The sequence below is a fragment of the Gilbertella persicaria genome (assembly GCF_025201335.1).
Source record: "Gilbertella persicaria strain CBS 190.32 chromosome Unknown B0P05scaffold_12, whole genome shotgun sequence".
In the NCBI taxonomy this organism is placed as follows: Eukaryota; Fungi; Mucoromycota; class Mucoromycetes; order Mucorales; family Choanephoraceae; genus Gilbertella; species Gilbertella persicaria.
The window spans coordinates 129,375-152,415 of record NW_026251973.1 but is presented as its reverse complement, the minus strand read 5'-3'; the positions used below and the strand labels follow the sequence as shown (position 1 = coordinate 152,415).

The 23,041-nt window shown below is 37.1% G+C and overlaps 14 protein-coding genes across 14 annotated transcripts; 8 read left to right on the top strand and 6 right to left on the bottom strand.

The window, feature by feature from the left end:
* Positions 1 to 576: 576 nt before the first annotated feature.
* B0P05DRAFT_466725 (uncharacterized protein) lies at positions 577 to 2,000 on the bottom strand (the record flags this gene model as incomplete). Its single annotated transcript, XM_051574354.1, has 2 exons — positions 577 to 740; positions 797 to 2,000. The coding sequence occupies 2 exons, from the start codon at positions 1,998 to 2,000 to the stop codon at positions 577 to 579; spliced, it is 1,368 nt and encodes a 455-aa protein (XP_051436521.1).
* Positions 2,001 to 3,329: 1,329 nt separating this feature from the next.
* On the top strand, positions 3,330 to 5,076 carry B0P05DRAFT_534793 (uncharacterized protein). Its single transcript, XM_051577361.1, has 7 exons — positions 3,330 to 3,556; positions 3,621 to 3,730; positions 3,792 to 3,885; positions 3,936 to 4,180; positions 4,240 to 4,283; positions 4,333 to 4,508; positions 4,552 to 5,076. Exons 1-7 carry the CDS (start codon positions 3,452 to 3,454, stop codon positions 4,723 to 4,725), a joined length of 948 nt encoding a protein of 315 aa, XP_051436520.1. The 5' UTR covers positions 3,330 to 3,451; the 3' UTR covers positions 4,726 to 5,076.
* Positions 5,043 to 6,462, bottom strand: B0P05DRAFT_534787 (nucleotide-diphospho-sugar transferase). Its single transcript, XM_051577360.1, has 4 exons — positions 6,201 to 6,462; positions 5,830 to 6,156; positions 5,399 to 5,778; positions 5,043 to 5,354 (listed from the first exon to the last, which is right to left on the bottom strand). Exons 1-4 carry the CDS (start codon positions 6,434 to 6,436, stop codon positions 5,095 to 5,097), a joined length of 1,203 nt encoding a protein of 400 aa, XP_051436519.1. The 5' UTR covers positions 6,437 to 6,462; the 3' UTR covers positions 5,043 to 5,094.
* Positions 6,463 to 7,072: 610 nt separating this feature from the next.
* Positions 7,073 to 8,062, bottom strand: B0P05DRAFT_534784 (coiled-coil domain-containing protein-domain-containing protein). The gene has a single exon (XM_051577359.1). The coding sequence runs from the start codon at positions 7,974 to 7,976 to the stop codon at positions 7,158 to 7,160; it is 819 nt and encodes a 272-aa protein (XP_051436518.1). The 5' UTR covers positions 7,977 to 8,062; the 3' UTR covers positions 7,073 to 7,157.
* Positions 8,063 to 9,862, top strand: B0P05DRAFT_534777 (uncharacterized protein). The gene is made up of 9 exons (XM_051577358.1): positions 8,063 to 8,097; positions 8,138 to 8,235; positions 8,277 to 8,392; positions 8,439 to 8,566; positions 8,622 to 8,784; positions 8,831 to 9,113; positions 9,172 to 9,492; positions 9,541 to 9,784; positions 9,839 to 9,862. The coding sequence occupies exons 1-8, from the start codon at positions 8,080 to 8,082 to the stop codon at positions 9,695 to 9,697; spliced, it is 1,284 nt and encodes a 427-aa protein (XP_051436517.1). The 5' UTR covers positions 8,063 to 8,079; the 3' UTR covers positions 9,698 to 9,784; positions 9,839 to 9,862.
* Positions 9,845 to 11,047, top strand: B0P05DRAFT_534773 (uncharacterized protein). The gene is made up of 3 exons (XM_051577357.1): positions 9,845 to 9,950; positions 9,993 to 10,205; positions 10,259 to 11,047. The coding sequence occupies exons 1-3, from the start codon at positions 9,945 to 9,947 to the stop codon at positions 10,778 to 10,780; spliced, it is 741 nt and encodes a 246-aa protein (XP_051436516.1). The 5' UTR covers positions 9,845 to 9,944; the 3' UTR covers positions 10,781 to 11,047.
* On the top strand, positions 10,543 to 12,154 carry B0P05DRAFT_32574 (uncharacterized protein). Its single transcript, XM_051573541.1, has 4 exons — positions 10,543 to 10,975; positions 11,027 to 11,282; positions 11,325 to 11,440; positions 11,485 to 12,154. Exons 1-4 carry the CDS (start codon positions 10,799 to 10,801, stop codon positions 11,953 to 11,955), a joined length of 1,020 nt encoding a protein of 339 aa, XP_051436515.1. The 5' UTR covers positions 10,543 to 10,798; the 3' UTR covers positions 11,956 to 12,154.
* B0P05DRAFT_534763 (HSF-type DNA-binding-domain-containing protein) lies at positions 12,122 to 13,442 on the top strand. The gene is made up of 2 exons (XM_051577356.1): positions 12,122 to 13,128; positions 13,171 to 13,442. Exons 1-2 carry the CDS (start codon positions 12,456 to 12,458, stop codon positions 13,380 to 13,382), a joined length of 885 nt encoding a protein of 294 aa, XP_051436514.1. The 5' UTR covers positions 12,122 to 12,455; the 3' UTR covers positions 13,383 to 13,442.
* Positions 13,443 to 13,554: 112 nt separating this feature from the next.
* B0P05DRAFT_570205 (uncharacterized protein) lies at positions 13,555 to 14,567 on the top strand (the record flags this gene model as incomplete). The annotated part of the gene is made up of 3 exons (XM_051581295.1): positions 13,555 to 13,947; positions 13,997 to 14,029; positions 14,088 to 14,567. 3 exons carry the CDS (start codon positions 13,555 to 13,557, stop codon positions 14,565 to 14,567), a joined length of 906 nt encoding a protein of 301 aa, XP_051436513.1.
* Positions 14,568 to 14,576: 9 nt separating this feature from the next.
* B0P05DRAFT_466641 (uncharacterized protein) lies at positions 14,577 to 14,876 on the bottom strand (the record flags this gene model as incomplete). Its single annotated transcript, XM_051574348.1, has 1 exon — positions 14,577 to 14,876. The coding sequence occupies one exon, from the start codon at positions 14,874 to 14,876 to the stop codon at positions 14,577 to 14,579; it is 300 nt and encodes a 99-aa protein (XP_051436512.1).
* A 145-nt stretch (positions 14,877 to 15,021) lies between these two features.
* Positions 15,022 to 17,439, top strand: B0P05DRAFT_32361 (uncharacterized protein). The gene is made up of 2 exons (XM_051573537.1): positions 15,022 to 15,089; positions 15,133 to 17,439. Exons 1-2 carry the CDS (start codon positions 15,036 to 15,038, stop codon positions 17,284 to 17,286), a joined length of 2,208 nt encoding a protein of 735 aa, XP_051436511.1. The 5' UTR covers positions 15,022 to 15,035; the 3' UTR covers positions 17,287 to 17,439.
* On the bottom strand, positions 17,077 to 19,032 carry B0P05DRAFT_534754 (Aldehyde/histidinol dehydrogenase). The gene is made up of 7 exons (XM_051577355.1): positions 18,966 to 19,032; positions 18,571 to 18,927; positions 18,466 to 18,528; positions 18,194 to 18,423; positions 18,052 to 18,133; positions 17,651 to 18,009; positions 17,077 to 17,587 (listed from the first exon to the last, which is right to left on the bottom strand). Exons 2-7 carry the CDS (start codon positions 18,646 to 18,648, stop codon positions 17,518 to 17,520), a joined length of 882 nt encoding a protein of 293 aa, XP_051436510.1. The 5' UTR covers positions 18,649 to 18,927; positions 18,966 to 19,032; the 3' UTR covers positions 17,077 to 17,517.
* A 367-nt stretch (positions 19,033 to 19,399) lies between these two features.
* On the bottom strand, positions 19,400 to 20,615 carry B0P05DRAFT_466522 (PIG-M-domain-containing protein; the record flags this gene model as incomplete). Its single annotated transcript, XM_051574341.1, has 3 exons — positions 19,400 to 19,513; positions 19,570 to 19,825; positions 19,864 to 20,615. The coding sequence occupies 3 exons, from the start codon at positions 20,613 to 20,615 to the stop codon at positions 19,400 to 19,402; spliced, it is 1,122 nt and encodes a 373-aa protein (XP_051436509.1).
* A 273-nt stretch (positions 20,616 to 20,888) lies between these two features.
* B0P05DRAFT_570202 (protein-tyrosine phosphatase-like protein) lies at positions 20,889 to 22,843 on the top strand (the record flags this gene model as incomplete). Its single annotated transcript, XM_051581294.1, has 7 exons — positions 20,889 to 20,927; positions 20,966 to 21,067; positions 21,114 to 21,282; positions 21,331 to 21,491; positions 21,540 to 21,668; positions 21,720 to 22,023; positions 22,074 to 22,843. 7 exons carry the CDS (start codon positions 20,889 to 20,891, stop codon positions 22,841 to 22,843), a joined length of 1,674 nt encoding a protein of 557 aa, XP_051436508.1.
* Between the last annotated feature and the right edge of the window lie 198 nt (positions 22,844 to 23,041).

Below are 23,041 nucleotides of genomic sequence, written 5' to 3'. Positions count from 1 at the left end.
GCTTCATTGTTCCCGTGTATTTTCACATTCTAGTCATAGGATAAATTTACAAACAAACAAATAACTAATGGTTTCATAAATTTACAATTTGTTTATTCTTAAAGCCATATCAGATTAGCCTTTTTATATATATCGTGTGATGATATAAAAAAAAATATACATAAGTACATATAATCATACAAAAAAGTGTTTTTGATATAAAGGGGGAGAAAAGGGAAAGGAAAGGGAAAGGAAAGGGTATCATTGTATTATGTTAATAAATAATTTTTTTTGGATGTAAGGGGTTGAATGAAAGGTCTCGGGAGGGTAGAATACAGTGTATATACGATAATTGTTTGTTTTGTGCGTGTGAGTGTATATAGGCGCGCGTATATAGAAAATACAAAGATGATACAAAGAATAAAGAAAGGAATAGTACAAAAAGGACAGGGAAGGAAATAAATACATAAAGGACAGTTTAAGCAAGGCTATTTACAGATTGTTTTCTCGTGATTTTCTTGAGATTGTTGACACGTCGAAGTGTTCTATCGATCAATACTAACACATGAATGAGTTTCATGTCAAACAAACTAGGCTTCACTTACTTTTACACTTTCTTTTACAAAAATCAGACTCTGGACAATCTTCAACTCTTAGCCCATGATTGGTCCGTGCGCTGATATCACAATCAGGAATTGACAGGAGAAACTGAAGTGATCCCCATAAACCTAAAGCAGCAGCATAATGAAGACAAGTCCAACCTATACAAAAAAAAAAAGTCAATCAAACAAAAATCTCAAATATAAAAATTGCTTACCATCTTTGTCAGCATGATTGATGTCTACTTTATCAGATAAGTATTCTACTAAATGTTCTTGACCGTGCATCAGAGCCATATGCAACAAGGACCGATTTTGCAAATCGCGTATCTCACTCAAAACAACTTCATTTTCAAGTTCTATCATCTCTTCCAAGTCACCGCGTATGCAAGCATCTACTACAATGATCTGGGGGTCGAAATGAACCTTTTTTGGCTTCTGTGACACATTTTGTTTATTGTCCACAAGATGCTGAGGGAAACAGCCAGGACGTTGGAAGAGAATGTCATCCTTTTCATCTGAAATGGTAATATTAGCCAAATCCGACAAAAGGGGTTCTTGTTTTGTATCCACAGAAGAAGGAATAGGGGATTGAGGTGGGGTCCAGCAATGATAATCAAAAGAAGAAGAGGACGAAGACGAAGAGGAAGAGAACGAAAGTGGAGATAATCGAGACATTAAGTCTTCTTCATCTTGAACAGAAGGAGGAGGAGGCACAAAGATCTGTTCTTGGACAGGTTCAGGTTCTGAAATACCAAGTGAACGCATCATGGTCTTTTCGGCTTTCTTGAGCAAGAGACTTGGTCTTTTGGTGATTATGGTCTGTTGATTCTTTTGTTCCAAAAGAGTGATTGTGTCGGGATGTGTTGCACAATCGATAGGTCTGAGTTGGCGATTGTTTTTAACAAAAGGGTCAGCCTCCATCTCTAACATGAGTCGTACAAGTTTCGACATACCCCAGAATGCGGCCAAATGCAATGCTGTATTTCCTTGCTTACCCCATTGATGGTTTAAGAACTGTTTACATTCCATAGGGGTGGCATGCTGTTTGAGGGTTTGTAAGAGCACGTAGGCAACGTGGTCATGCTTTTGTAAAAGGGCAATTTCAAGTGCGTTGAGATCTGTGGCTGATAACTTGCCAAACTTGTCAGTAAGACGACGGTCTATCGTGATGGTGCTTTTGTAGACAAGAGGGTTGTTGGACAGGCGTGATGTCAAAATCACACGGACGACGTGAGGTTGTTTGACGCTGTCTCCACAAAGTTTACGGAATTCGTCTCGGTTGTCTGTGTTGATCAACAATTGGATTGTTTTCCAGAGGCGAGAAGGGGAACAACAACTTGCAGATGTGCACGGTTTTGATGTTTTTGATGCATGGTGAGATTTAGGTGTTACGCTGGTAGCTACTGCAATAGTAGACATTTTTTTCTTTATAATGATAATTTTTTTTTTATTGTTTTGTTATTGTTTGAATTTTGGAGGTGATTGGGTATGAGTGGGTTATATTAAATTAATAACAAAAAGTGTGTGTGTGTGTGTGTGTGTGAGAGAGAGAGAGAAAGAAAGAAAGAAGAAAGAAGGAGAGAGAAAAAAATTCACTTATGCTTTAATATGGTGTTAAGACCACATGCCCTCTCTTTTTTTTTTGTTCATTCCGGATTCCGTTCAACTTTAACCCTCTTTTGTTATACATATCAGGTCCACAGATTAGAAGCAACAAAATAGGAAATCGAATCATCTTAAACGATTTGATGGTAAACTAAAAAACTCTGTGTAATCTTTTACTAAAAGCACTGTTCCCTTCCATAAACTCAAGAAAAAAATCGAGTAGGACAAGCTAGTCATTCGATATAAGCACGGATACTGATCCGTTTGCATAATGAAAAGCCTACTTTTTTCATAAAAGAGTACTTGATCTATAAACTCTATCGTTTGTAGTAAATGACAAAAGTTCCTAAATATCACTATTTTTTTCAGGTACAGTTACTAAACAACTGGATATCAACATTTGCTTAAAACACACGCGTTACTTGGCGTAGAAATTTTTTTATACTTACAAAATACACTTAGAGTCCATCTTGTCATTCTGAACCATTGTTTAGTACAAACAGCTTTCATATACATATGTGTTACCATGAAGAAAAAAAAAGGTTTGCAACTCTAGTCTCGCTTTTCCCTTATTTAGTATGACTATAAGAGATGAAAGGGAAACAGGAGATCATATCACAAAAGAGTCATGAGGAAATGATATGAAGGATTTTTTTTTTTTTACTGTTTCATGTTACATGCAAAGATAGTATTTTTTTTTACTGCGCTTAAATACAATTACTACAATGACTACCTGTGTGTTGCTTTTGGCTGCATTATTCTTTGTTAAAGTTTAAGACTTACACAGCAGCATAGTAATTGCTGCAGTTTAAAATTTTTCTCCGTTGCGGCTGGTTTTCTTCTCTTTCTCTGTTTTTTTTCTCTTTTTGAAAACAATAGAACTTGACGTCAAACTTTTTTTTCATTTCATTTCATTTTATTTCATTTTATTTTATTTTATTTTATTTTAGTTCACAAGTAATAAAGGAATAGAAAATGATAAAAAATGAAAATAAAAAAAAATGACACGAATAAATTACAAATGTTTAGTGCCTGTAATAATAGCCAATCAAATGAGCTTTTTTACCATGGCAAAAAAAAAAAAAAAGGTTCTACCGAAGCCCTTCTCTTGTTTTTCCCTATCTAACTCTCTTTCTTTCTTTTTTTGCGTGCTTGTCCCTATAGAGTAGTCTTTCTTCTTTTTTATTGTTTTTCTTAGCCCCCTTCTTTTTCTTTTTTTTTTCAGCAACAAGTCGATTTACTTTTTTTTTTCGACGCAATACAAGATGTCTGCGGAAAGTATTGCAGAATCAACCTATGATGGTGAACAACAATCTTCACATAAAATGTTTGAGTCAGCTCGAGAACAAAAATTGGATAGTCGATTTAATGTGAGCAACTCTATATTCACCTTGTTGATATTGACTTTTTTTTTTTTTTTTTTTTTTTTTTTAGTTTTGGTCAAATTCACCTAATTCAGTCTTTCTTGTTGTGTTGTCGATGTTTGAAGCCATCGTTGTGATAGCATTAGAAGCTGTCATTTTTGCTAAGTTCTATCACACAGGGTAAAAAAAAAGAAAAAGAAAGAAAGCTTCTAGACACTTGCATATTAACTCCAATTGGTAGATTCTCAAACGATAATTTAGGTTTGGGTATTCCAGTCTATTTAATGATATTTATCACTTCTCAAGTCTTTCAAGTCGTTTTAGCATGGGACGCTGTAAGAATACAACACCAAAAAATCATAGATAGACTTATAACACCTATTAGGTTCGTGCGCAAAATACCATTCAAGTGATTGCCTTTTTATTGTTCAACATTTGTTGCTTTGCTTATGCAGTCTTTCAATTCAAACAGATAAAAGACGCCATTGACAATTCAAGCTCTTCATTAGAACAATTTGCTTCCTCGTTGATTTTCCTTATTAATCGATTATTGGTCGTCATTGCAGTTGTTACTGGTGTTTGTCAGCTTATTTATTTCTATATAGGTGCAAGACTCTATCAAGAATTTGGGTAATGATGACACTATTTCCACTTTCTGTTTCCCTTCTCATCTTTTTATGTTTCTATAGCTGGAAGATTTATAAAAAAATAGGTGCAGACCCTGAGATTAGAAGTAAGTAACCTACAGAGACACATGAGCTAAGAACTCATCGTTGTGTTAGACATGTATAGATGGTTCCAAATTATTTTAACCATTTTGAAGCTGGATCTCTTTTTCTTTTTGGGTTATTCTATTCAATACCTTGTACTTGTATTACAAATAGACGACTATGAATTCCCATTGACCATTGTAGCCATACCTTTAATTTGCTTATTTTTATTGTTAGCTGTGTATGCTGTAAGTAACAAGATATAACATGCGTTTGACTCATATGAATTAGATTCGACATGAATCAAGATGGCTAATAAGCTTATTCTTTGTTGGTACATGCGCTGCTATAGCCTATTTTATTTTCAAAATTTACCGTATCTATGATCCAACACAAGCATACAAATATACCTATGTCAAAGATTTCTTGACATTCTTTGGTAAGAAACACCATCATTGGATTTGATTCTAATTCTACCTTAGCCAGTGTTTCCTTAGTACTTGTCCTGTTGACAATTATGAATGCAGGCATTTGTTGTTCTAATTTTGGTAAAGGACTAAAACCACATCGTAAGTCAACACCCACTTACCAATGACATCACATACTGATGAGCTATCTAGTTCTCTCTAAACAAACAAGTTCGTCTATGCCTGGAGATCTTGCAGAACGTACACTTTCATTGGATTGAAATAACTAAAAGTCGACTGGATTCGCACAAACTCATCCTTCTTTCTATTATTTGTGTGTATGCATAACTTGTATTTGTAATTTATTATTATTATTATATATATATATATATATATATATATATATATACTTGAAATGTATGTAAATTTATTCTTTACATGACCAAACATTCCAATTGGCTCTCTTTTTCTCTTCTTTTACATGTTGTAACCAGACTGGAAGACAAGTATCATAGTTCTTATCATGATCAATGCTCTTCTCATTTGTTCCTTCAGGGCAATGACATCTACAGCCTAATCCGCTGGCTTTTGTGGGACAATGTCTGTACAAATCATGTTGGTATCCAATATCTTCAAAATAATGCACTTCATCTGTCTTTAAAAACAATCCAGCTGCCAATGAATGCACTATAATATGTCAATCGTGTCTATTCTATATACCTGTTTCTTACCTGGTGCATCTCCCCATCGTTCATAGAAAAAGTTGCCTGTCTTGTCTAAATAATCAAAGAAATCACGGTATTGAGGACTTCGCCATAAGTTTAAGGAGCCAATTTCAAAATTAGACCAAAAGTGACATAGATTGAAATCGCCTGTTTCTTTGTTTCTGAAATAAGGAAACAAACGTTTACTTGTGTTTGAGATATCAATTCTTCTTGATTGAGCATAATCTTCGACTGTCTTCCAGAGCGTAGGAATGGTCTCCTTGAGTTCAGTCAGAGTGACAACAAAACCATACTTTTTATTGTACTTTTGCATGTACAAGAATGGATCATAAGTAATGTCACAGAAGAATTCAACGCCAGGCTCAACACGCCAATACCATTCATACCTGAAATATACATCAACACAATAAAAAAAAAGCAAAAAGTCTGTTACTTACTCATCTAAAAGAGGGTGATCAAAAAAAAAGCCAGATTGGTATCGACACATATGATGATAGCTCTCTAAACCAGCATACATGACACCTTCGCTCTCCATCTTCTTTCTTGACTCAGCTGCCAAGTCTTGATCAATCCAAGAAGGATAACTCCAATGTTCTTCAGGCACAAGACCAAATTGCATCATGGCTGAGGGAGCTGCTGCTCTCATGGCTGATTTGAATTGAGGTGTAAATGGAACTTCGTTTAAAAACACATAGGGATAATCAAAATTTTTGTTGAATTTGTCTTGAAAATTCACAATGGTTTGTGCAATAGCTTCTTGTTCTCTAGACGAATATAAACAACAAGTTTAATGTATCCATGTACTCACTTGTTTCTGACAAGGATAACAATAGCAGCCTTGGCTTTTTTAACAGGCGGGCTTTTATCAAGAAGTTGTTGAGGAAGACAAGCTCGTTCATCATAGTCATTGTAGTAAGCAACAGACTGCATAGTCTTGCTTACTCTAGGATGACTTGCTATGTTATATAAAAAGACAAATACAGTAAAGAATATCGCTAAAAGAACTGGTTTCCTCGAGACTGATAATATAGGAAACGCTGGCATTTTATAAAGCAGAAAAAAGAAAGTATGATTTGATGCAGTCTCCCCCCCCCCTCCCTTTAAGCTTTTCTTGTTAAGTGAACACACAAAAAAAGGAGTCACGAAAACTTATAAAAAAGAAGGGCGAATATGCTTTACTGTTATCTTGGAGAGATATGTTGTTTCATACCATAATAACAATATATAGGATTGTTTACTAGTATTTTGTATGTATTGTGTCAATACCAAATGGGTTTTAAAGATAAAATAAAGAAACTATACCACAACTTGTCGATATTATTTAATTAAATTCTTTATAAACAGCCCAACTCTATAAAGAGTTGACCGGAAAGTGTTACGGCTTTCTGTAAGCAGAGTTGCGGTCTTTGAAGAGATGAATTCATTTGGCGATGGAATCGCGGTATGCTCAGTACTTTGTCGAAGACAGTGTCTTGGAGAGTCTGGTGTCAACATTCGAGTTTGGGCGGAAGTCCGGGCTGGGAGGTTGTTCAATACTGGGGAAACGCCCGAGGGTAGCAATACAGCAGGGAAAACCCAGAGCACTGGTACGGCTGCAAGATGGCACGTTGGAGAAGTATTTGAGTATGCTACCATCACAAATGGGAACTTCCTCTTTTTTATTTTAAAATCAATCTTCATCAAAATATCTATCTTGGATGTCTTGTTCTTGTTGAACAAGATTATCGTAATCTTCGTTATAATCTACTTGATCGTAATCAAAATCCTAAAAGAATTTGAGTATATCAAATATAAAATAAATAAATCTTACTTTATCCTTGCCAGCCAGAAATTTCTCTTCTAATAAACGAATCAATTCTAAGCGCTGTTGTTCTCGAAATTCAATCATGTCTTCAATGTCTTGTTCTTCTTCTTGTTCTTCACTTGTAGTAACCTGTTTTCCTTTATTCTTTGTCATGACAAATGGTGTTGATTTCTCCATAATTTCATCTTCACTATCTTCTTCTTCTTCTTCAAATCGTTCTTCATCAACTATTTTTTGTTGATCCAAATGATCATAAACGTATTTCTGGTCCATATTACTAAAAATTCGATTGACCAATGTCATGTTATTCTCAAATGGCTTTGTTCTTTCTTGTACAGGTATATGTTGACCCACATATTGATCATAAAGCACAGGTTCCCTTAACCGAATCGATTCGTCCGAGAAATAATCGGAATACTTTAATTCGCGCTGCAAGAATTCATATCGTCTATTCTGAGCTAATTGATGCATAGCCGATTTTCGAGAAACAGGCCGTGTCATATCCACATCTTGACTCTCTTGATATAACAAACTATTCAAGTAAAAGTCGACTTCATAATTATTCTCAACCACTTTGAACATCCTCAGTGTAGTTTGAGACAGATGTCGTCCCCATTTACCGAGAAAGAGAGCAGGATCATCCAAGAGTGTAAGTTGCATCTGATGTAGTTTTTCTTCTTGAGTCGGTTCAATTTCACCATAACGGAGAGTCTTGAAGGGAATATTGGCCATGTTTCTTTCTACATGAGCCATGATTTGTTGTCTTGTTGTTTCATCCATGTGAAGAAAAATGAAAGAAAGCAACCTCCAAGTTGCGTCACAAGCTACACTTTTTTTTTATGCAGCGCGCACGCGTTAACTTGATTTCTTTTTTTTTCGAACCATGGAGCATCATTTCAAAGTAATGAACTAATCGAATGACTTGATCTAACTCTTAATAGGCTGATTTGAATGGCTGGCTAGAATACGAATCAAAGCGTCCCACGATGCATACCAAGATCTTTAAGCATCGAAAACTCTCTATTGATGATTATGACAGGTAACGAATAGACATGAATCATCCCTCTTATTTCTGTTTAGTGTCCCAACAGAATTACTCGAGTCATTCGCTTCTACATTGACATATTACGATTATTCCTTAGACGCACGAAAAGCGTTGCATGCAACCGTATTTCATGCCGTCATGAACAACAAGAGTAGATAGGTTTACCCAAACAACAGCTTTATTCATACTTTCGATAGACTACGCGACTGATTTCGATATACCTAGATTTGAAACTGGCGTTGATCATCGCATACTGCATCATGTATCAAGTCGATTTGATCTGCATGCCTACACGATCAGAGCGTTAGGGCGAATGTCTACCCAGGTAAAAAAAAAAAAAAAAAAAAAAAAAAAAGTTGTAGACTCATACTTGGGTTTAGGACGCACTTGAATTTATCGATACCACATTTAAACAGACCATGAAGCCATTAAGATATTTTCATACCACCTTTGTTCGATTGATGCATAGAGAAGCACCTTTGGATCTAGACTATACTCGGTTTAATGGGTGGTTAGCATTTCAATTTCAAATAGACCATGACAGTAAGTGTATGCTATCATCAAAGCCATCCTATTCACAAGTACATAGTACAACATCACCTTGAATCAGTCATAGAAGTGATTTATGAATGTATTTTGAACAATGAGACTAAAGCAAGACAAGATCCAAGCATTCAATTCAAGACAAGCGCTAGCACAAATAGACTCTATGATATGATGGAAAGGCTGATGGATGCCATTTCTTCTAAAGAGTGCTTTTCAGATACAACAGTGAATTATATTGCTCTGATTTCCCAATGGGCTGGAAAACCAAGTCGTTTATGCAGGATAGACTCTACCTGTGTGCCTGTCAAAACATGTCAAGATGTGAGGTATAGCCTACAAATACATACTTGCCTGTATTAAACAACACATCTCCCATCTCAATAGAAAAAGACAAAGTAGTATTCAACATACCTACCACGCTCTATCAAAACACAGAGACACACTCGACTGTCATCAACAAGCATTTCTCGCTATTTGTCATCATCTTCACCAAGCCACTGGATCCATAGTAAATGTGTCAAACCAAACGTCTGATTTTGTACCACTTCAGAAAGTGATACTGGCTGAGATATCCCAAGTGACGCAGCAAGTCTATGGCAGTTATTTAGAATGGAAATTGGTGTGCTGTCAAGCAATAGACAAGCGAACAAGGGGCTGGCTATCTTTTTTAAAACTGATGGTTCAATTTGCAGATCTTTGGCTAGTGTAAGCAGCTAGGACACTTGTATCTGTTTTTAATTAACAAGTCTATAGTGATTTAGAAAGATCAGGTTGTATGCATGTCTTTGTATCTCTTGTTGTTCAATACCATCTCATGCCTGTCTTGGTAGACAAGGTCTCTGCATCCAACAAAGGTATCAAAGTAAGTACAACAGATAAGCAGTGGTATGATACACTAATATCAACATAAGTCATTGTATAGTTTGCTGTATCAGTGCATGGAGTCCAGTCCTATAGAAGCCCTTTTGGATCTTCTTGATTATACTACACAGAAGCAGTGAGTTCTTATTTTGCTTTCTTTTTTTTTTCACTGTACTTATGGTCATGTTAGTGTTACCATAAGACAAGATGTCTCAAGAGAATTACAAAAAATTGGCAACCAAATCACCTATGTAGAAGAAAATGAAGGCCTATCAGACGACATCGTCAAGAAAGTCATGATGGTAAGTACATCTGTTGTGTTTGATAGACTCATCATGACCTAGTTGGCTATTCTATCCCCTCATGAAACAATGAACAAGTTGATAGAATTATGTCTGAAGAACAAACACCAATACAAAGCTATTCTTCCTATGCTTAAACAACTGCAACTTCCTTTCAAATCCATCATATGGGAAACATGCTATGCCATGTTTAGAGCAGGAGAGAATCCATTGAACGAAAACACATTTCAGTTTATAAAAGCATGCTGTGAGCCAGTAAGTGGGGGATATATGCCTTTTGTGTATGCTCAATTCTTTTCTCTTACAAGTCAGATCAACATCTTCCAGCTGTGTTAACGAGTGATGAGACTACTTGGTCATTGATAGATATCAAGGAACTCTTGACGGAAATATGCCTTGGTATTGAATCCCATCTTTATTCTGGTGTAGAGAAAGAGAGTCATATCGAACACAATGTCTTTATGACTCGATTGTACCTCACTTTATTTGATGCATGCTGTCAATCCTTTGAAGCCAAACCGATGGTATGGACAGAACAAGCATTAGAGACAGTATTAAAAGACATACCTGTCGTTCTCCATTGTCCCTTACACACATTTGCTTTGGGGCTTGTTCGATTCTTGAATGAGCGTCATGAAAGCAAAGACAACAACATACAACAATTCAAGCAACAGCTTGTATTGCAAGATTGGGAACTCGCACTCAGTTGCTTTGAGAAAGTATTGGTCTTGATACGCTATGGTATTCAAAAAAATATATATACAAACAATAGCTTGGACGAACCAAAAGGTACGGTCTATTTCATCAACATCATAGAGACTGAATCATGAATAGACTGGCAATCACGTATGCTCTTGTTTCCCTTGATAAAAAAGCCATTCAAAGTACCTTCTAGCCTTATCCACCTCACGGGTGAATTACATGGTACATTTGAAAAACAAGACGACTATGGCCATACCAACGGATTATATTCTTTGTTCCTTGCATGTAAACTATCACCTAGAATGACAGACAGACTATTCCAGGTAAGCAAATTGAGCCATGGCCTTGATTTGAATAATAATAAAAAAAACTAGTATGCTTCTGAATGGACACACAATACCTTGTTTTTATACAAGCATCCCTTTGAAGCCAGTTTTGTTCAGCGATTATTAGAGCATGTACTTCATCCTCAACATTACTCAAGCGTGTCTACAGAATATCCTCATTTGTTGCAGCATTTCCTTGGTCAACTGTATGATTCCTTTGACTGCTATACACTGTTAAGAGACTATGAACACTATGAACCTCAAGCATCTCTCTTGCCTATCATTCAAAAACTCAATCAACAAGGTAAGTGACGCATCTATCGAACGTATATATTGAATGAGTTAGATATGCGACTCTTTTACAGTGTATTGTATACAGTTCAACTCTTAAAAAACCAGAAAAAGGAGTGTCTAGACAAGGAAGACAGATATTATGCAACCAGTCTGATCAAAGTACTTCAGGTAAGTATATATATATATATATATATGTGATACTGAGTCAACAGGGCTTAAAAAACTGGCATCAATTGAGTCATTCAGGTCGATATGTGTCCTATGCTGCCTTAAGAAAGACGGTTAAATCACTTTCTGCTTCTGAACTCTATTACCCACTCTTGATTACACCTGATTCCATCTCAGAGCGAGCATTGTCTGTGTTGACCTTGTTCTATATGTGTCTGGCATGCGACAAGAAGGACCCATTCGTGTATGACAGTCTGAAACGATTCATACTACAGATCATGGAAGGATTGATTGACAATCCCAGTCGTCAACAGTTTGCCAAAATGGTACAGCAACAACCCAAGAGTAGAATCACACATTGGAAAAAGAAATCTAAGTCAGGTGATTATGTAGCGACAATGAAGATAAGACCCTTATTTGTACCTGAAGAACAAGCCTTATTATCGCCCGTATTCATTCAAGACTTATTCCAAACTCAACTGACACAACAGAAAGATACCCTCTATTTTATATAAATCAAGCGTGCACGGGCCAATCAAAATAAAGTCGGAAATGCGAGTGGGATGCCTTCTTTTTATTTTTTCATGCTGACTGAAACACGCCTATTTCTGCTTGATGGGACTGTCTAGAATATGCGGAGATGACAAGATAAAAAAAATAAAAATAAAAGTAAGGGTTCATCACCCTATTGGTGAAATGTGGTAGAAAAAGTGGTTCGATTGTCTTGAGCAGCATTTTTTTTTCCCTCTATTTATAAGGGAATAGATCCAGCCAGTATTGTTTTCTATGATGTGATTTATACGCTTGTAACCACAGCATAAGTTATTTACTAAGCAACGCTGCATAAACATGTAAAACAGAAATAATCAACTGAGAAACTTGGCCAATATGAATCCTTCCATGTTGACAGATAGATACGAAACATCACATTCTTTTTTAAAGAACATATATATAAGTTACTCTCCCTCACTCACTCTCTCTCTTTTTTTTTTTTTCTTCTCAGTATTTACACCATATGTCATTTATGAACATTCCTCAAACAGATCAACTCAATGCTTATCCTCATCGTAACAGCATATCTTCTAGTACATCTTCCAAGTCACCTTCTCCATTAAATCAAGGCTGGGACAGTCAAGAAGAAAGTCCAAAGAACACGACACGGAAAAGTACAAGTACATTTATCAGTAAATTATTCAATATGACCAATGACACCTGTAATCAACACTTGATATCCTGGAATATCAATGGCACTTCATTCCTTGTGTATAATGTGCCTCGGTTCTCTCAAGAAGTATTGCCTGGCTATTTTAAACATTCCAACTTTTCAAGCTTTGTACGACAATTGAACATGTATGGATTTCATAAAGTCAACAAGACACCCCGAGGTCAACGCACCAATAATGAAACCGAAATCTGGGAGTTTTCTCATCCAAAATTTCAATACAATCGACCTGATTTGTTAGAAGACATCAAGAGAAAAGTGATGGATTCAGAACTGTTACGCCGAGAAGCAGGCGATATACATGCTTCATTTGCCATGGTTCAATTATCTCAAGCAGAAACACTGCAACAGTTTCGAATACTTCAAGATAATTTCAATCGTCTTGTTCAAGAATTAGAAGACATGAAAAAAGTTCAATCACAACAACAAGCATTGATAAAAAAACTGATTGCTCAACAAGATTCATGTAAGTTATCTATTTTACTATGGTTTTATTCATTTCTATTAGCTCATATGTATGAACAATTCATGAAACAAGACATGATATCTGCTGGTCTTTATCCTGGTCAAACAAATCCTTTAGCATTGCCTGCAAGAGCCATTCCTCCTAGTCCTGCATCAAGTATTCTTTTATCTTCACCACCTACTTGTCTAGAAGAACTGAATGAACCAAGACTTTTAGATAATCGCATGTCATTCAACAAAGAATGGCGTTCATAATAGTAGTGTTATACCTGTATATTTTTATTAAAATAATCATCCATGCATCATGCTAACGACATGTCCGGTCCGAAATTATGGAAAGGATTTTCCTTTCTTTTTTTCTTTTTTTTTTTTTTTTCTTTTACTCTATATGAAACAAGACGACCTTTCAGTATCCTTTGCTTCAAGCATGGGTATTGAAGACATTGCAAATGAATATTTGGTGGATAGATCTAACCTCTACACAGACCTTGATCAACTTGAACGTTCAGTAGAAGCAGAATTCGAACAGTATTTAAACCAGGCACGCTCTTTTCCTTTTCATAAAGACTTGCGTGATGCCTCTGTTCATTCAGATCGTGATATCCTAGGTTCTGAAATACTAGATCAAATGAAAAGCGACAGTCATGTATCACATCCAAGTGGTGTGGATGAACACTATAATGTTCGACCCTTAAGAAACACAACATCCAAAAGTAGATCTATTTCTCCTGGTGCCTATTTTGGTGCAAGATCATTGCCCCTAAGTTCCATTGATCGTGCTTGGTTAAAACAAAATGATCTTTCAAGCACTCATCTCAAGGTAATAAAAAAAAATAGAGTGTATGCCATTAATGTGTCTTTCGATCTAGACAGAAACAGAGAGCTTATTAACATCTCGCTTTGTAAGTCATTTTTATGTATTTAACTATCATCTCATGCACAGGATACACATATATATAGAAATCACTACCCAAATCTATTCAATCAACAACCTACCATTTACCTAAACAACAACACACATATACCCAAACACATCCTGCTACACAACCATGTCACATCACACCTTCTTCTCTTCAGTTTGAATGTCAAGTGACCAACACGACCATCTATGCCAAAGTCGCTCATCTCACACTTACGAATCCCAATCCAGATCCATGCACCTATTCGCTCTTTTCTGCTCACCATCGATTGACATGTGAAACAGGAGGCACTGTGCCTCCCCACACCACCCTCGAGGTCCCTATCAACATTAACGCCCATGGATTCACATCATATCAACACACTTTATCTGATACACTCTTGGTACTCATCGGCCCAGATCAAGTCCATACATGTCATGTGACGATCGATTTTATTGTACTAGAAGATCTTGTGCCAAAAGGTAGACCTAAATGTCGCTATTGTGCTATAGAACAAGGATATCCACTCCATCATCAATAAACATATCATCTACCAAGAAGATTTCTTGACACCAGGCAATTCGCCGTTCAATGCCTTTAGACGGAATTGAAAACGACATAATTTGAATTCACGTAAAATACCACTGCCATGACCTGTAGCCACACAACGGTTATGAATAAACGTAGGTGAGGATTGTTTGGGCATGGCATTCAATTGAAGTTGAGCTTGATGGCGTACACGAGCAGGTAAGGTTTCATTGCGAGTGATGTATCTGAATGCTTGGCGAGTAATTTCATTGTCTGCAACAGCTTGACGAGCCTTGATATCACGAAGCACACGGCACCTCATATTAAATCGATAAAATAACCAAAAAAAAAAAAAGAAAAAAAAAGAAAAAAAAAAAAAGACAAGGGCTTATGCTACGATGGTCGTAGCAAGTCACACCATCTACCAATAAAGACGTTTTGATTTTTTTTATTTTTTTTTTTTTTTCATTTACGTGTTCATATGGATACAAAGCAAACAACAGGTGGTTTTGGAAAGAATCCTCGACCTCCCAAGGTAAGAATGACTACATAAAAGAAATAGACTGATGAAAGCATAGGTCAAGAATAAGAGCGCTGCTCCTATTCAAATCACAGCAGAACAGATTCTACGTGAAGCCCACGATCGTCGTCTTGAACCTACCCACAATATTCCTCAACAAAAGATTGCCGACTTGGAAGAATTGGAGGAATTCAGACAACGGAAACGTAAGGAATTCGAAGACAACATTCGTAAAAACCGTCTGAACATCAGCAACTGGATCAAATATGCTACTTGGGAAGAAAGTCAGATGGAATTCCAACGTTCGCGTTCTGTCTTTGAGCGTGCTTTGGATGTCGAGTGGCGTAACAATGCCATCTGGCTTCGTTATGTCGATATGGAACTCAAGAATCGTAACGTCAATCATGCACGTAACTTGCTTGACCGTGCCACCACTTTATTGCCCCGTGTCGATCAGTTTTGGTACAAATATACCTATATGGAAGAAACCTTGGGTGATGTGCCTAAAGCAAGAAACGTATTTGAGCGTTGGATGAAATGGGAACCTACTGAAAATGCCTGGATGGCGTATATCAAGATGGAATTAAGATACAACGAGAAACAACGTGCGCGTGCCATCTATGAACGCTTTGTCAGTATTCATCCTGAGCCTGCCAATTGGATCAAATGGGCCAAGTTTGAAGAAGAACACAACAACCTAAACAAATGCAGAGAGATCTATACAGCAGGACTCGAGTTTCTCGGAGAAGAAAAGCTCGACCAAAAACTGTTGGTGGCCTTTGCCAAGTTTGAAATCAAAGTCAAGGAATACGAACGTGCCCGTGTGATTTTCAAGTACGGTCTTGACCGTCTTCCCAAGTCAAAATCACAGTCGCTCTATAACCAATACACCAATTTCGAGAAACAGTACGGTGATAAAGCAGGCATTGAAGATGTCGTGATTGGTAAACGACGTGTGCAGTACGAACAAGAGATTGAAGAAAGTCCTAAAAACTATGATATCTGGTTTGATTATGCTAAACTGGAAGAATCAGCAGGTGATCCTACCCGTGTACGTGAAGTGTACGAAAGGGCCATTGCTCAAGTACCTCCAGCTCAAGAGAAACGATACTGGCGAAGATATATTTATTTGTGGATCAACTATGCACTCTATGAAGAACTAGAAAACCAAGATATAGAACGCACACGTCAAATCTATGAACAGTGCATTCAACTCATACCACACAAGCAATTCACGTTTGCCAAGATTTGGTTAATGTATGCTCAGTTTGAGATTCGACAGATGCAAGTCACGCAAGCCAGAAAGTTACTTGGAAGAGCGATTGGCATGTGTCCCAAGAATAAGCTGTTTAAGGGCTATATCGACCTTGAGTTCCAACTGAGAGAGTTTGATCGATGCCGTACCATTTACACCAAATACATTGAACATGATCCTGCCAACTGCTCTGCCTGGATTCAGTTTGCAGAACTAGAGAAGAACGTGTTGGATGAAGCAGAACGAAGTCGTGCTATTTATGAGCTGGCTGTGGCTCAAGAGAACCTCAACATGCCTGAATTATTATGGAAAGCCTATATTGATTTCGAAATCGGGGAAGGTGAATATGAAAAGACAAGAGATTTGTATTATCGTCTGTTGGAAAGAACAGAGCATGTCAAGGTCTATATCAGTTTTGCTCAGTTTGAACTATCGATACCTTATGAAGATAACACTACAGAAGAAGGCGTGGTACGTGCTCGAACAATCTTTGAGAAGGCGTATGAGAAGATGAAGGAAAAAGAACTAAAAGAAGAGCGTGTGTTATTACTTGAGGCATGGAAAGACTTTGAAGAGAACTATGGTCAAGAAGAAACACAACACGTGGTCAGCCAAAAGATGCCCAAGGTGGTCAAGAAGAGAAGAAGAGCTGCTGATTCTACTGAAGACAATATCATCTGGGAAGAGTACTTTGATTACATCTTTCCTGATGATGAAGTACAGAACCGTTCTCTCAAGTTTCTACAAATGGCTCAAGCATGGCAAGCCAAGGTAAGTCCATCTTTGTGTGTTATTCAACTAAATTATTTAATTAGCAGCAAAAAGAATCCTAAGGGTCAAGAAAAGACACGGCGAGCTGAACGAACAGCATGGACAATTGACTTTATCTTTTCAATAAAGCCTTCAGGCAATCCCATGGTCAACAGAGTAAACAAGACTTTCTTACTGTCTGTATAAGGAGGGTATCTTGCAGCCATGATACCCTCTAAGCCAGACGACTTGATCATCGTACTGCGTTCATGAGTAAATGTCTCGAATGATTTAGGTCCATGGTAAGCACCCATACCACTTGGGCCAGCACCACCAAAGGGCATCGAGAGTTCTTGTACTTGCATCAGTAGATCATTCACAACTACAGTACCTGATTGTGTCTGATTCAAGACTATATAGTCGTATGAGTTGAGTTCTTTAGACTAACTTACTTTTTTCTCGGGTGGCATGATGGTCTGTAAAGATATAGAGGGCTAAGGGTGTAGGTCTAACATGATGATGCTTAGGGTGGGGGGGAGGCCAAATCGTTCTTTTCAGATCAGTGACTTACTTGACATTGATGATAGCAATGGCTTCATCCATATCTTGAACAGGTACAATAGGAAGAATAGGACCAAAGATTTCTTCTTCCATCCATACAGGGTCTGTGGGTTGTACAGGATAAACCACAGTAGGTGCTACATACAAATCAGCTTCATCTGTTTCACCCCCTACCACGATGGCATCAGGATCTGTTGCATCCAACAGTTTCTTTAGAGCATGAAAACGACGTCCATTGATCATACGGCAGAATGAATCGGATGTCTGTGGTTGATCACCAAATCGTTCATAGACAATGGTTCGGCATCGGTCTACGAATTCTTGTGCTGCAGATTGAGGAATCAAGACATAATCAGGTGCAACACAAATCTACTAGGGATAAGATATAGGTTGTTTGTATCCTACACTTACTTGTCCTCCATTAAACAACTTAGCCCACATGATACGATTCGCTGCTGTCTGTATATCTGCATCAGGCGCAATAATCACAGGTCTAAAGAAGAGGGAGGGAAGGAATAAGTATGGATTATTATCGTATAGATATATCACTTGCGATTTTCCTCCTAGTTCCAAAGTGACAGGTGTCAACTGACGAGAGGCAGCTTGCATCACTATCTTGCCTACTTGACTATTCCCCGTATAAAAGATATGATCAAACTGTTGTTCAAGTAAAAGAGTTGTTTCAGGCACAGCACCTTGTACAACCTGATAAGCTCTTTGATCTAAATAGTGAGGAATCAAAGTAGCAATCAAATCTGAAGTATGGCTTGCTACTTCAGATGGCTATTTGCAAGTTAGATCATAACTTTTTGTTTTTTTTTTTACCTTCATCACAATACAATTACCAGCTGCTATGGCACCCACCACAGGTAATAATAACAAATGAATCTAATCTTGATGAACAATGATCTCTATCAAATTTCTACTTACAGGATAATTCCAAGAACCAATGATCAAGACAACACCTTTGGGTTCTTTACGAACAGTACATTGATCCAACATGTTCATTTTAAATTGGGGTTTAAGGACTGTTGTCTTTGTCAATGTATCCAAATGCTACAGAATGATGATGATGATGATGATTAATCTGATATGGGGAATCATTCCTTACTTGAAGCATATAATCAATTTCAGCAACCACAGGTGCAATTTCACCAATCAATGTCTCCAGTTCATGTTTACGGAAATCCTTGTGAATGGCTTCAATAATCTCTTTTTCTTTTTCTTTAAAGAAAAGCTTTAGATTCCCAAGTTGTTGTTTACGGAAATCCTTGTTTTTTGTAAGACCTGCTTTAGATTAGATAGATTAAATAAGATACACTTGCCACTTGAGAAAGTAGTATGAAGTGATTGAACCAAGGTAGACACGTCAGTAGACATAAAAGAAAAGAAAAAAAGAAAAAAAGAAAAAAAGAAAAAAAGAAAAAAAGAAAAGTGGTATTTTTATATATACTTTCCTCTGCCTACATACACAAAGCTTATTTTTTATTTTGTTTTTTTTTCTACTGTCTTTTGAACCCGGGATCGCCCATGCCCCACACCCATCGTATACGCCCACTTGTGCCATACATAGGTTCAAATTGATGATGCTTGATAAACTCAACACTAATCCAACAATTGATCACAAAGAACACCATACCAGCTATCCAAAGATACAGAAAGGTATTTTGGCCTTGAAATTCTAAATGATAAGCATAAAATAACCATAGGCCCTATAGACAAAAAAAAAAAAAGAATGAGCAACATGATTTGTATGGATCTACTTTACTTGTCCTAATGCCCATCCTGTCAATAAAATACATCCCTTCCATTGACATTTGATTCTTGAAGAAGGTAACACAAGTGGAAATAAACACAGATACCACATAAAATACTGCATTTTTTTTTTTTTTTGAGTCCATAGGGTTTCGATGTGAACATGTACTTTACCTGTGATGTCATGACCTTGTTAAAAGTGACAAATACAAACGTCTGTAAGAAACAAGCAAAAAAGATATCTTGACCATACACAATCCCAATCAATACGACCAATGCTAATTGAGGTACAAAAGCAAACAGACTCATCCATTGACTGGATCCTTGCATACCTAAATACATCGAATAGAACCAAACTGAGAAATTATGACGATGATCTTGTCTTGTCAGATGATAAAGATACGTATGATGAAGGAATTCATGGCCATAACTAAACAAGTAAGTATCCTTGCATATTGTTATGATTACCTTTGATACATGTATCCTGTCAATCCAAAAAAGACAGAAGCACTTACAAGTCCAAACAAGATCCGAAGGGGTGATAGAAACGCAATCACTGAATACATCCAACTCTTGCTGTCTAATCGATGCAATAGACGGTATCGACTGTGTTGAATACGAGAAGAGAACGGAAAAGAAGGTAAGCCATAATGTGTCTCATCCAACAAGACCAGTAAAGGGACTGCATAAATCACAGGGTAAATCTTGACATGGACAGCACATCCAAACAGGACACAACCCCAATAGAAATAACGACGCGTCAAGATCAGATACAGTGTACCCAAGACCATCACACCCAAAAGAGACTCAGCATTGCCTCGTGTTGAAATATTGGCTACCATAGGATTCAAAAGCCAAATGGCATCCCATTTCAATGCTTCTTTTGAAGGCATGCCTCGAAGTATCAAGATCTGGTGGATCAAGTAACCTACAGCAATATCAGCCAGTGCAAATACACATTTACCAAACGAAGAGAACCAATAGATGTTGGGTGTGAGTAGCATGGCGAGTAGAGGTGTATAACGATATGTGTCTCGTAAATAAGGGGATTGACCTTGGGTGATATAACGTGCAGCATCAGTGAATACAACATAGTCAATATCTGTATATTTGACTGTGAAATAAGAGTCTTGGTATTCACCATAAGCCAGTAACACAAGACGTAAAAGACATGCCGAGAGAATGAGATGTTGGAACGTAAGACGAGATAGAAAGGGCATACCTTTTTTTTTTTTTTTTTTTTTTTTTTTTTTTTTTTCGTTGCGTATGCGCTGAGTTCAAATATTATTCGACATAATGATAAAAAGATATCTCTGCTTCATTTTATTCTACTTTACTCTCCTTTTTTTTTTTATCCAAACCAAGTAACAAACACTGCTTGGTACTTGTTCTTCTTTTTTCTTTTTCTTTTTTTTTTTATTTATTTCACTTTTTTCACCATTTTCAATCTTGCCCGTGTCTCTTTACCCACGCTGTTTCAACCTCAAGGAAACATGCAACCAAGTCGAATCGATCTATTGAAGATTGCACAGGTACAACAGACCAAGAAACAATACACTAACAAGGCTAGGTTCAAGATGTTCAGTTGGACAGAGGCAAGGAAACCTTTGTGGGTACTTTACATTTGACGATTCATCACCTGATATTCAGTTATTCAGAAGATGAGTTATGGGTAAATTGAATAGGGTTGTTTAGCTTGTGAATGAACTGTTTGTTAGATTCCTTATCCTATTATTCATACAGTGGAAAGACAGCCACCTTCATTACAAACAGGACGTCATCCACTTTCTATCAAATGTCGAGATTTTATGATGCTGACATTATCTCTCTTGAAAGAAGGAGAAGCACAAGATGTGTTTGATAGTATTCAGAAATTGGCATGTGTCAGTAAGTTGTAGTTGATAAAAGACAAATGGATCCTATTTGATGTGTTAGATTCTATAGAGCAATTGTATGCCTATGCTTATCAACCACGAATACCATTTACATCCACCAATGGCTGGAACATCTATGATCCTCTTAAAGAATATGAACGTATGGGTGTTGATGTAAAGACAGATACATGGCGATTTACGTTGATCAACAGAGACTATAAAGTAAGTAAGTAATGCATCTAACCATGTCACTCATGAAAGACCATCTAGTATTCACCTACCTATCCTCGTCTGTTGGTTGTGCCATCCAAAATCAGTGATAATACATTAAATTATGCTGCTAAATACCGTAGTAAAGCCAGAATACCTGCTTTATCTTATATGCACTGGCATAATTCAGTAAGTGACATGATGACCTTAAGACTGTATTGATGCGTGAGCCGCAATTAGGCTACTATCACGCGAAGTAGTCAACCTCTCGTTGGATTCAAACAAGCCAGATCAATTCAAGATGAGAAACTGATAGAAGCTATCTTCTCAACCAATGTGCCTACAGGTCCAAACGGTGAAACACTGTATGGTTCAACTGCAGCCAATTTGATTATTGATGCAAGACCCATGGCCAATGCAGTAGGTAATGTGGCAAGAGGAGCAGGCACTGAGAACATGGACCATTATCGCAACTGTAAAAAGATTTATGTGGCCATTGATAATATCCATGTGATGCGAGACAGTTTAGCCAAACTCAGTGAGGGTGAGTCATGAACACAGTTTGATATTGGACTGATATGAACACGAATTTAGCCATGCAAGGCATTGATGCTGCGGGTGGACAGATCAATAAGACAGCATTACAGAGATCAGGCTGGTTAAAGCATATTGCGATGGTGATCGATGGCACCATGACCATTGTGAAAAACCTCCATGTCTTTAATTCGCATGTCTTGGTCCATTGTTCAGATGGTTGGGATCGTACTTCTCAACTCGTCTCTCTCAGTGAACTTTGTCTTGATCCTTATTATCGTACATTTGAAGGATTTCAAATCTTGATCGAAAAAGACTGGGTTTCTTTTGGCCATAAATTTGAGGATCGATGTGGCCACTTGTCCAATGAAAAATACTTTGTGAACCTGTCTACCAATACCATCAAAGACATGCAGAACAAATTCTACAAGAGTTATCAACGAGAAACAAGCCCTGTATTTCACCAATTCCTTGACTGTATATACCAATTGCTGCATTTGTATCCTACACGGTTTGAATTCAATGAAGCCATGTTGATGGATCTTCATTACCATGTCTATTCATGCCAGTTTGGTACCTTTTTATTCAATTCAGAGTCCGAAAGAACCAGTCATCAACCACAAGACAAGACATACAGTATTTGGGATTACTTTAATTCCGACAAACAGAGGTTTGTCAATCATTTGTATGATCCAATGAAAGATAAGGACCTTGTGGATGATGGCGGTGTTTTAATGCCAGATGCCTCTAAAGTCAAATATTGGGCTACTCTATTTAAGCGAGAGGATGATGAAGTTAATGATACAATTGGATATGGTGACATGGAATAAAAATGACGACTGTTTGACGCATTTGCCAAGAACAATCACAGTTTGTGTTACTTATAAAAAAAAAAAAAAGCCTATATATATATATAAAGTGTGTTTTTTCTTAATTCTTTTTTTATTACTACTATTATTCAAATGAACGCACCCACAGCTACTCATAACTCAACGAATGAAATTCCCTTAAATCAAATGCCTTATCCT

Excerpts from the sequence above, each read along its gene's own strand:
- B0P05DRAFT_534777 (XM_051577358.1), top strand. Across the intron at positions 8,785-8,830 it reads ATTTCAAATAGACCATGACA|TACAACATCACCTTGAATCA; the intron begins GTAAGTGTATGC and ends ACAAGTACATAG. Across the intron at positions 9,114-9,171 it reads AAAACATGTCAAGATGTGAG|AAAAAGACAAAGTAGTATTC; the intron begins GTATAGCCTACA and ends CCATCTCAATAG.
- B0P05DRAFT_534763 (XM_051577356.1), top strand. The coding sequence starts at position 12,456 with ATGTCATTTATGAACATTCCTCAAACAGATCAACTCAATGCTTATCCT. Across the intron at positions 13,129-13,170 it reads GATTGCTCAACAAGATTCAT|CTCATATGTATGAACAATTC; the intron begins GTAAGTTATCTA and ends CATTTCTATTAG.
- B0P05DRAFT_534754 (XM_051577355.1), bottom strand. The coding sequence starts at position 18,648 with ATGAACATGTTGGATCAATGTACTGTTCGTAAAGAACCCAAAGGTGTT. Across the intron at positions 18,010-18,051 it reads AGTTGTTTAATGGAGGACAA|ATTTGTGTTGCACCTGATTA; the intron begins GTAAGTGTAGGA and ends TATCCCTAGTAG. Across the intron at positions 17,588-17,650 it reads ATTGCTATCATCAATGTCAA|ACCTACACCCTTAGCCCTCT; the intron begins GTAAGTCACTGA and ends TCATCATGTTAG.
- B0P05DRAFT_32361 (XM_051573537.1), top strand. The coding sequence starts at position 15,036 with ATGGATACAAAGCAAACAACAGGTGGTTTTGGAAAGAATCCTCGACCT. Across the intron at positions 15,090-15,132 it reads AGAATCCTCGACCTCCCAAG|GTCAAGAATAAGAGCGCTGC; the intron begins GTAAGAATGACT and ends ATGAAAGCATAG.
- B0P05DRAFT_534793 (XM_051577361.1), top strand. The coding sequence starts at position 3,452 with ATGTCTGCGGAAAGTATTGCAGAATCAACCTATGATGGTGAACAACAA. Across the intron at positions 3,886-3,935 it reads TCGTTTTAGCATGGGACGCT|GTTCGTGCGCAAAATACCAT; the intron begins GTAAGAATACAA and ends AACACCTATTAG. Across the intron at positions 4,181-4,239 it reads AGACTCTATCAAGAATTTGG|CTGGAAGATTTATAAAAAAA; the intron begins GTAATGATGACA and ends ATGTTTCTATAG.
- B0P05DRAFT_32574 (XM_051573541.1), top strand. The coding sequence starts at position 10,799 with ATGCTCTTGTTTCCCTTGATAAAAAAGCCATTCAAAGTACCTTCTAGC. Across the intron at positions 11,283-11,324 it reads TCAAAAACTCAATCAACAAG|ATATGCGACTCTTTTACAGT; the intron begins GTAAGTGACGCA and ends TGAATGAGTTAG. Across the intron at positions 11,441-11,484 it reads GTCTGATCAAAGTACTTCAG|GGCTTAAAAAACTGGCATCA; the intron begins GTAAGTATATAT and ends CTGAGTCAACAG.
- B0P05DRAFT_534784 (XM_051577359.1), bottom strand. The coding sequence starts at position 7,976 with ATGGATGAAACAACAAGACAACAAATCATGGCTCATGTAGAAAGAAAC.
- B0P05DRAFT_534787 (XM_051577360.1), bottom strand. The coding sequence starts at position 6,436 with ATGCCAGCGTTTCCTATATTATCAGTCTCGAGGAAACCAGTTCTTTTA. Across the intron at positions 5,779-5,829 it reads GATCACCCTCTTTTAGATGA|GTATGAATGGTATTGGCGTG; the intron begins GTAAGTAACAGA and ends TGTATATTTCAG. Across the intron at positions 5,355-5,398 it reads ACGATGGGGAGATGCACCAG|TGCATTCATTGGCAGCTGGA; the intron begins GTAAGAAACAGG and ends GACATATTATAG.
- B0P05DRAFT_534773 (XM_051577357.1), top strand. Across the intron at positions 10,206-10,258 it reads TAAAAGCATGCTGTGAGCCA|TCAGATCAACATCTTCCAGC; the intron begins GTAAGTGGGGGA and ends TTCTCTTACAAG.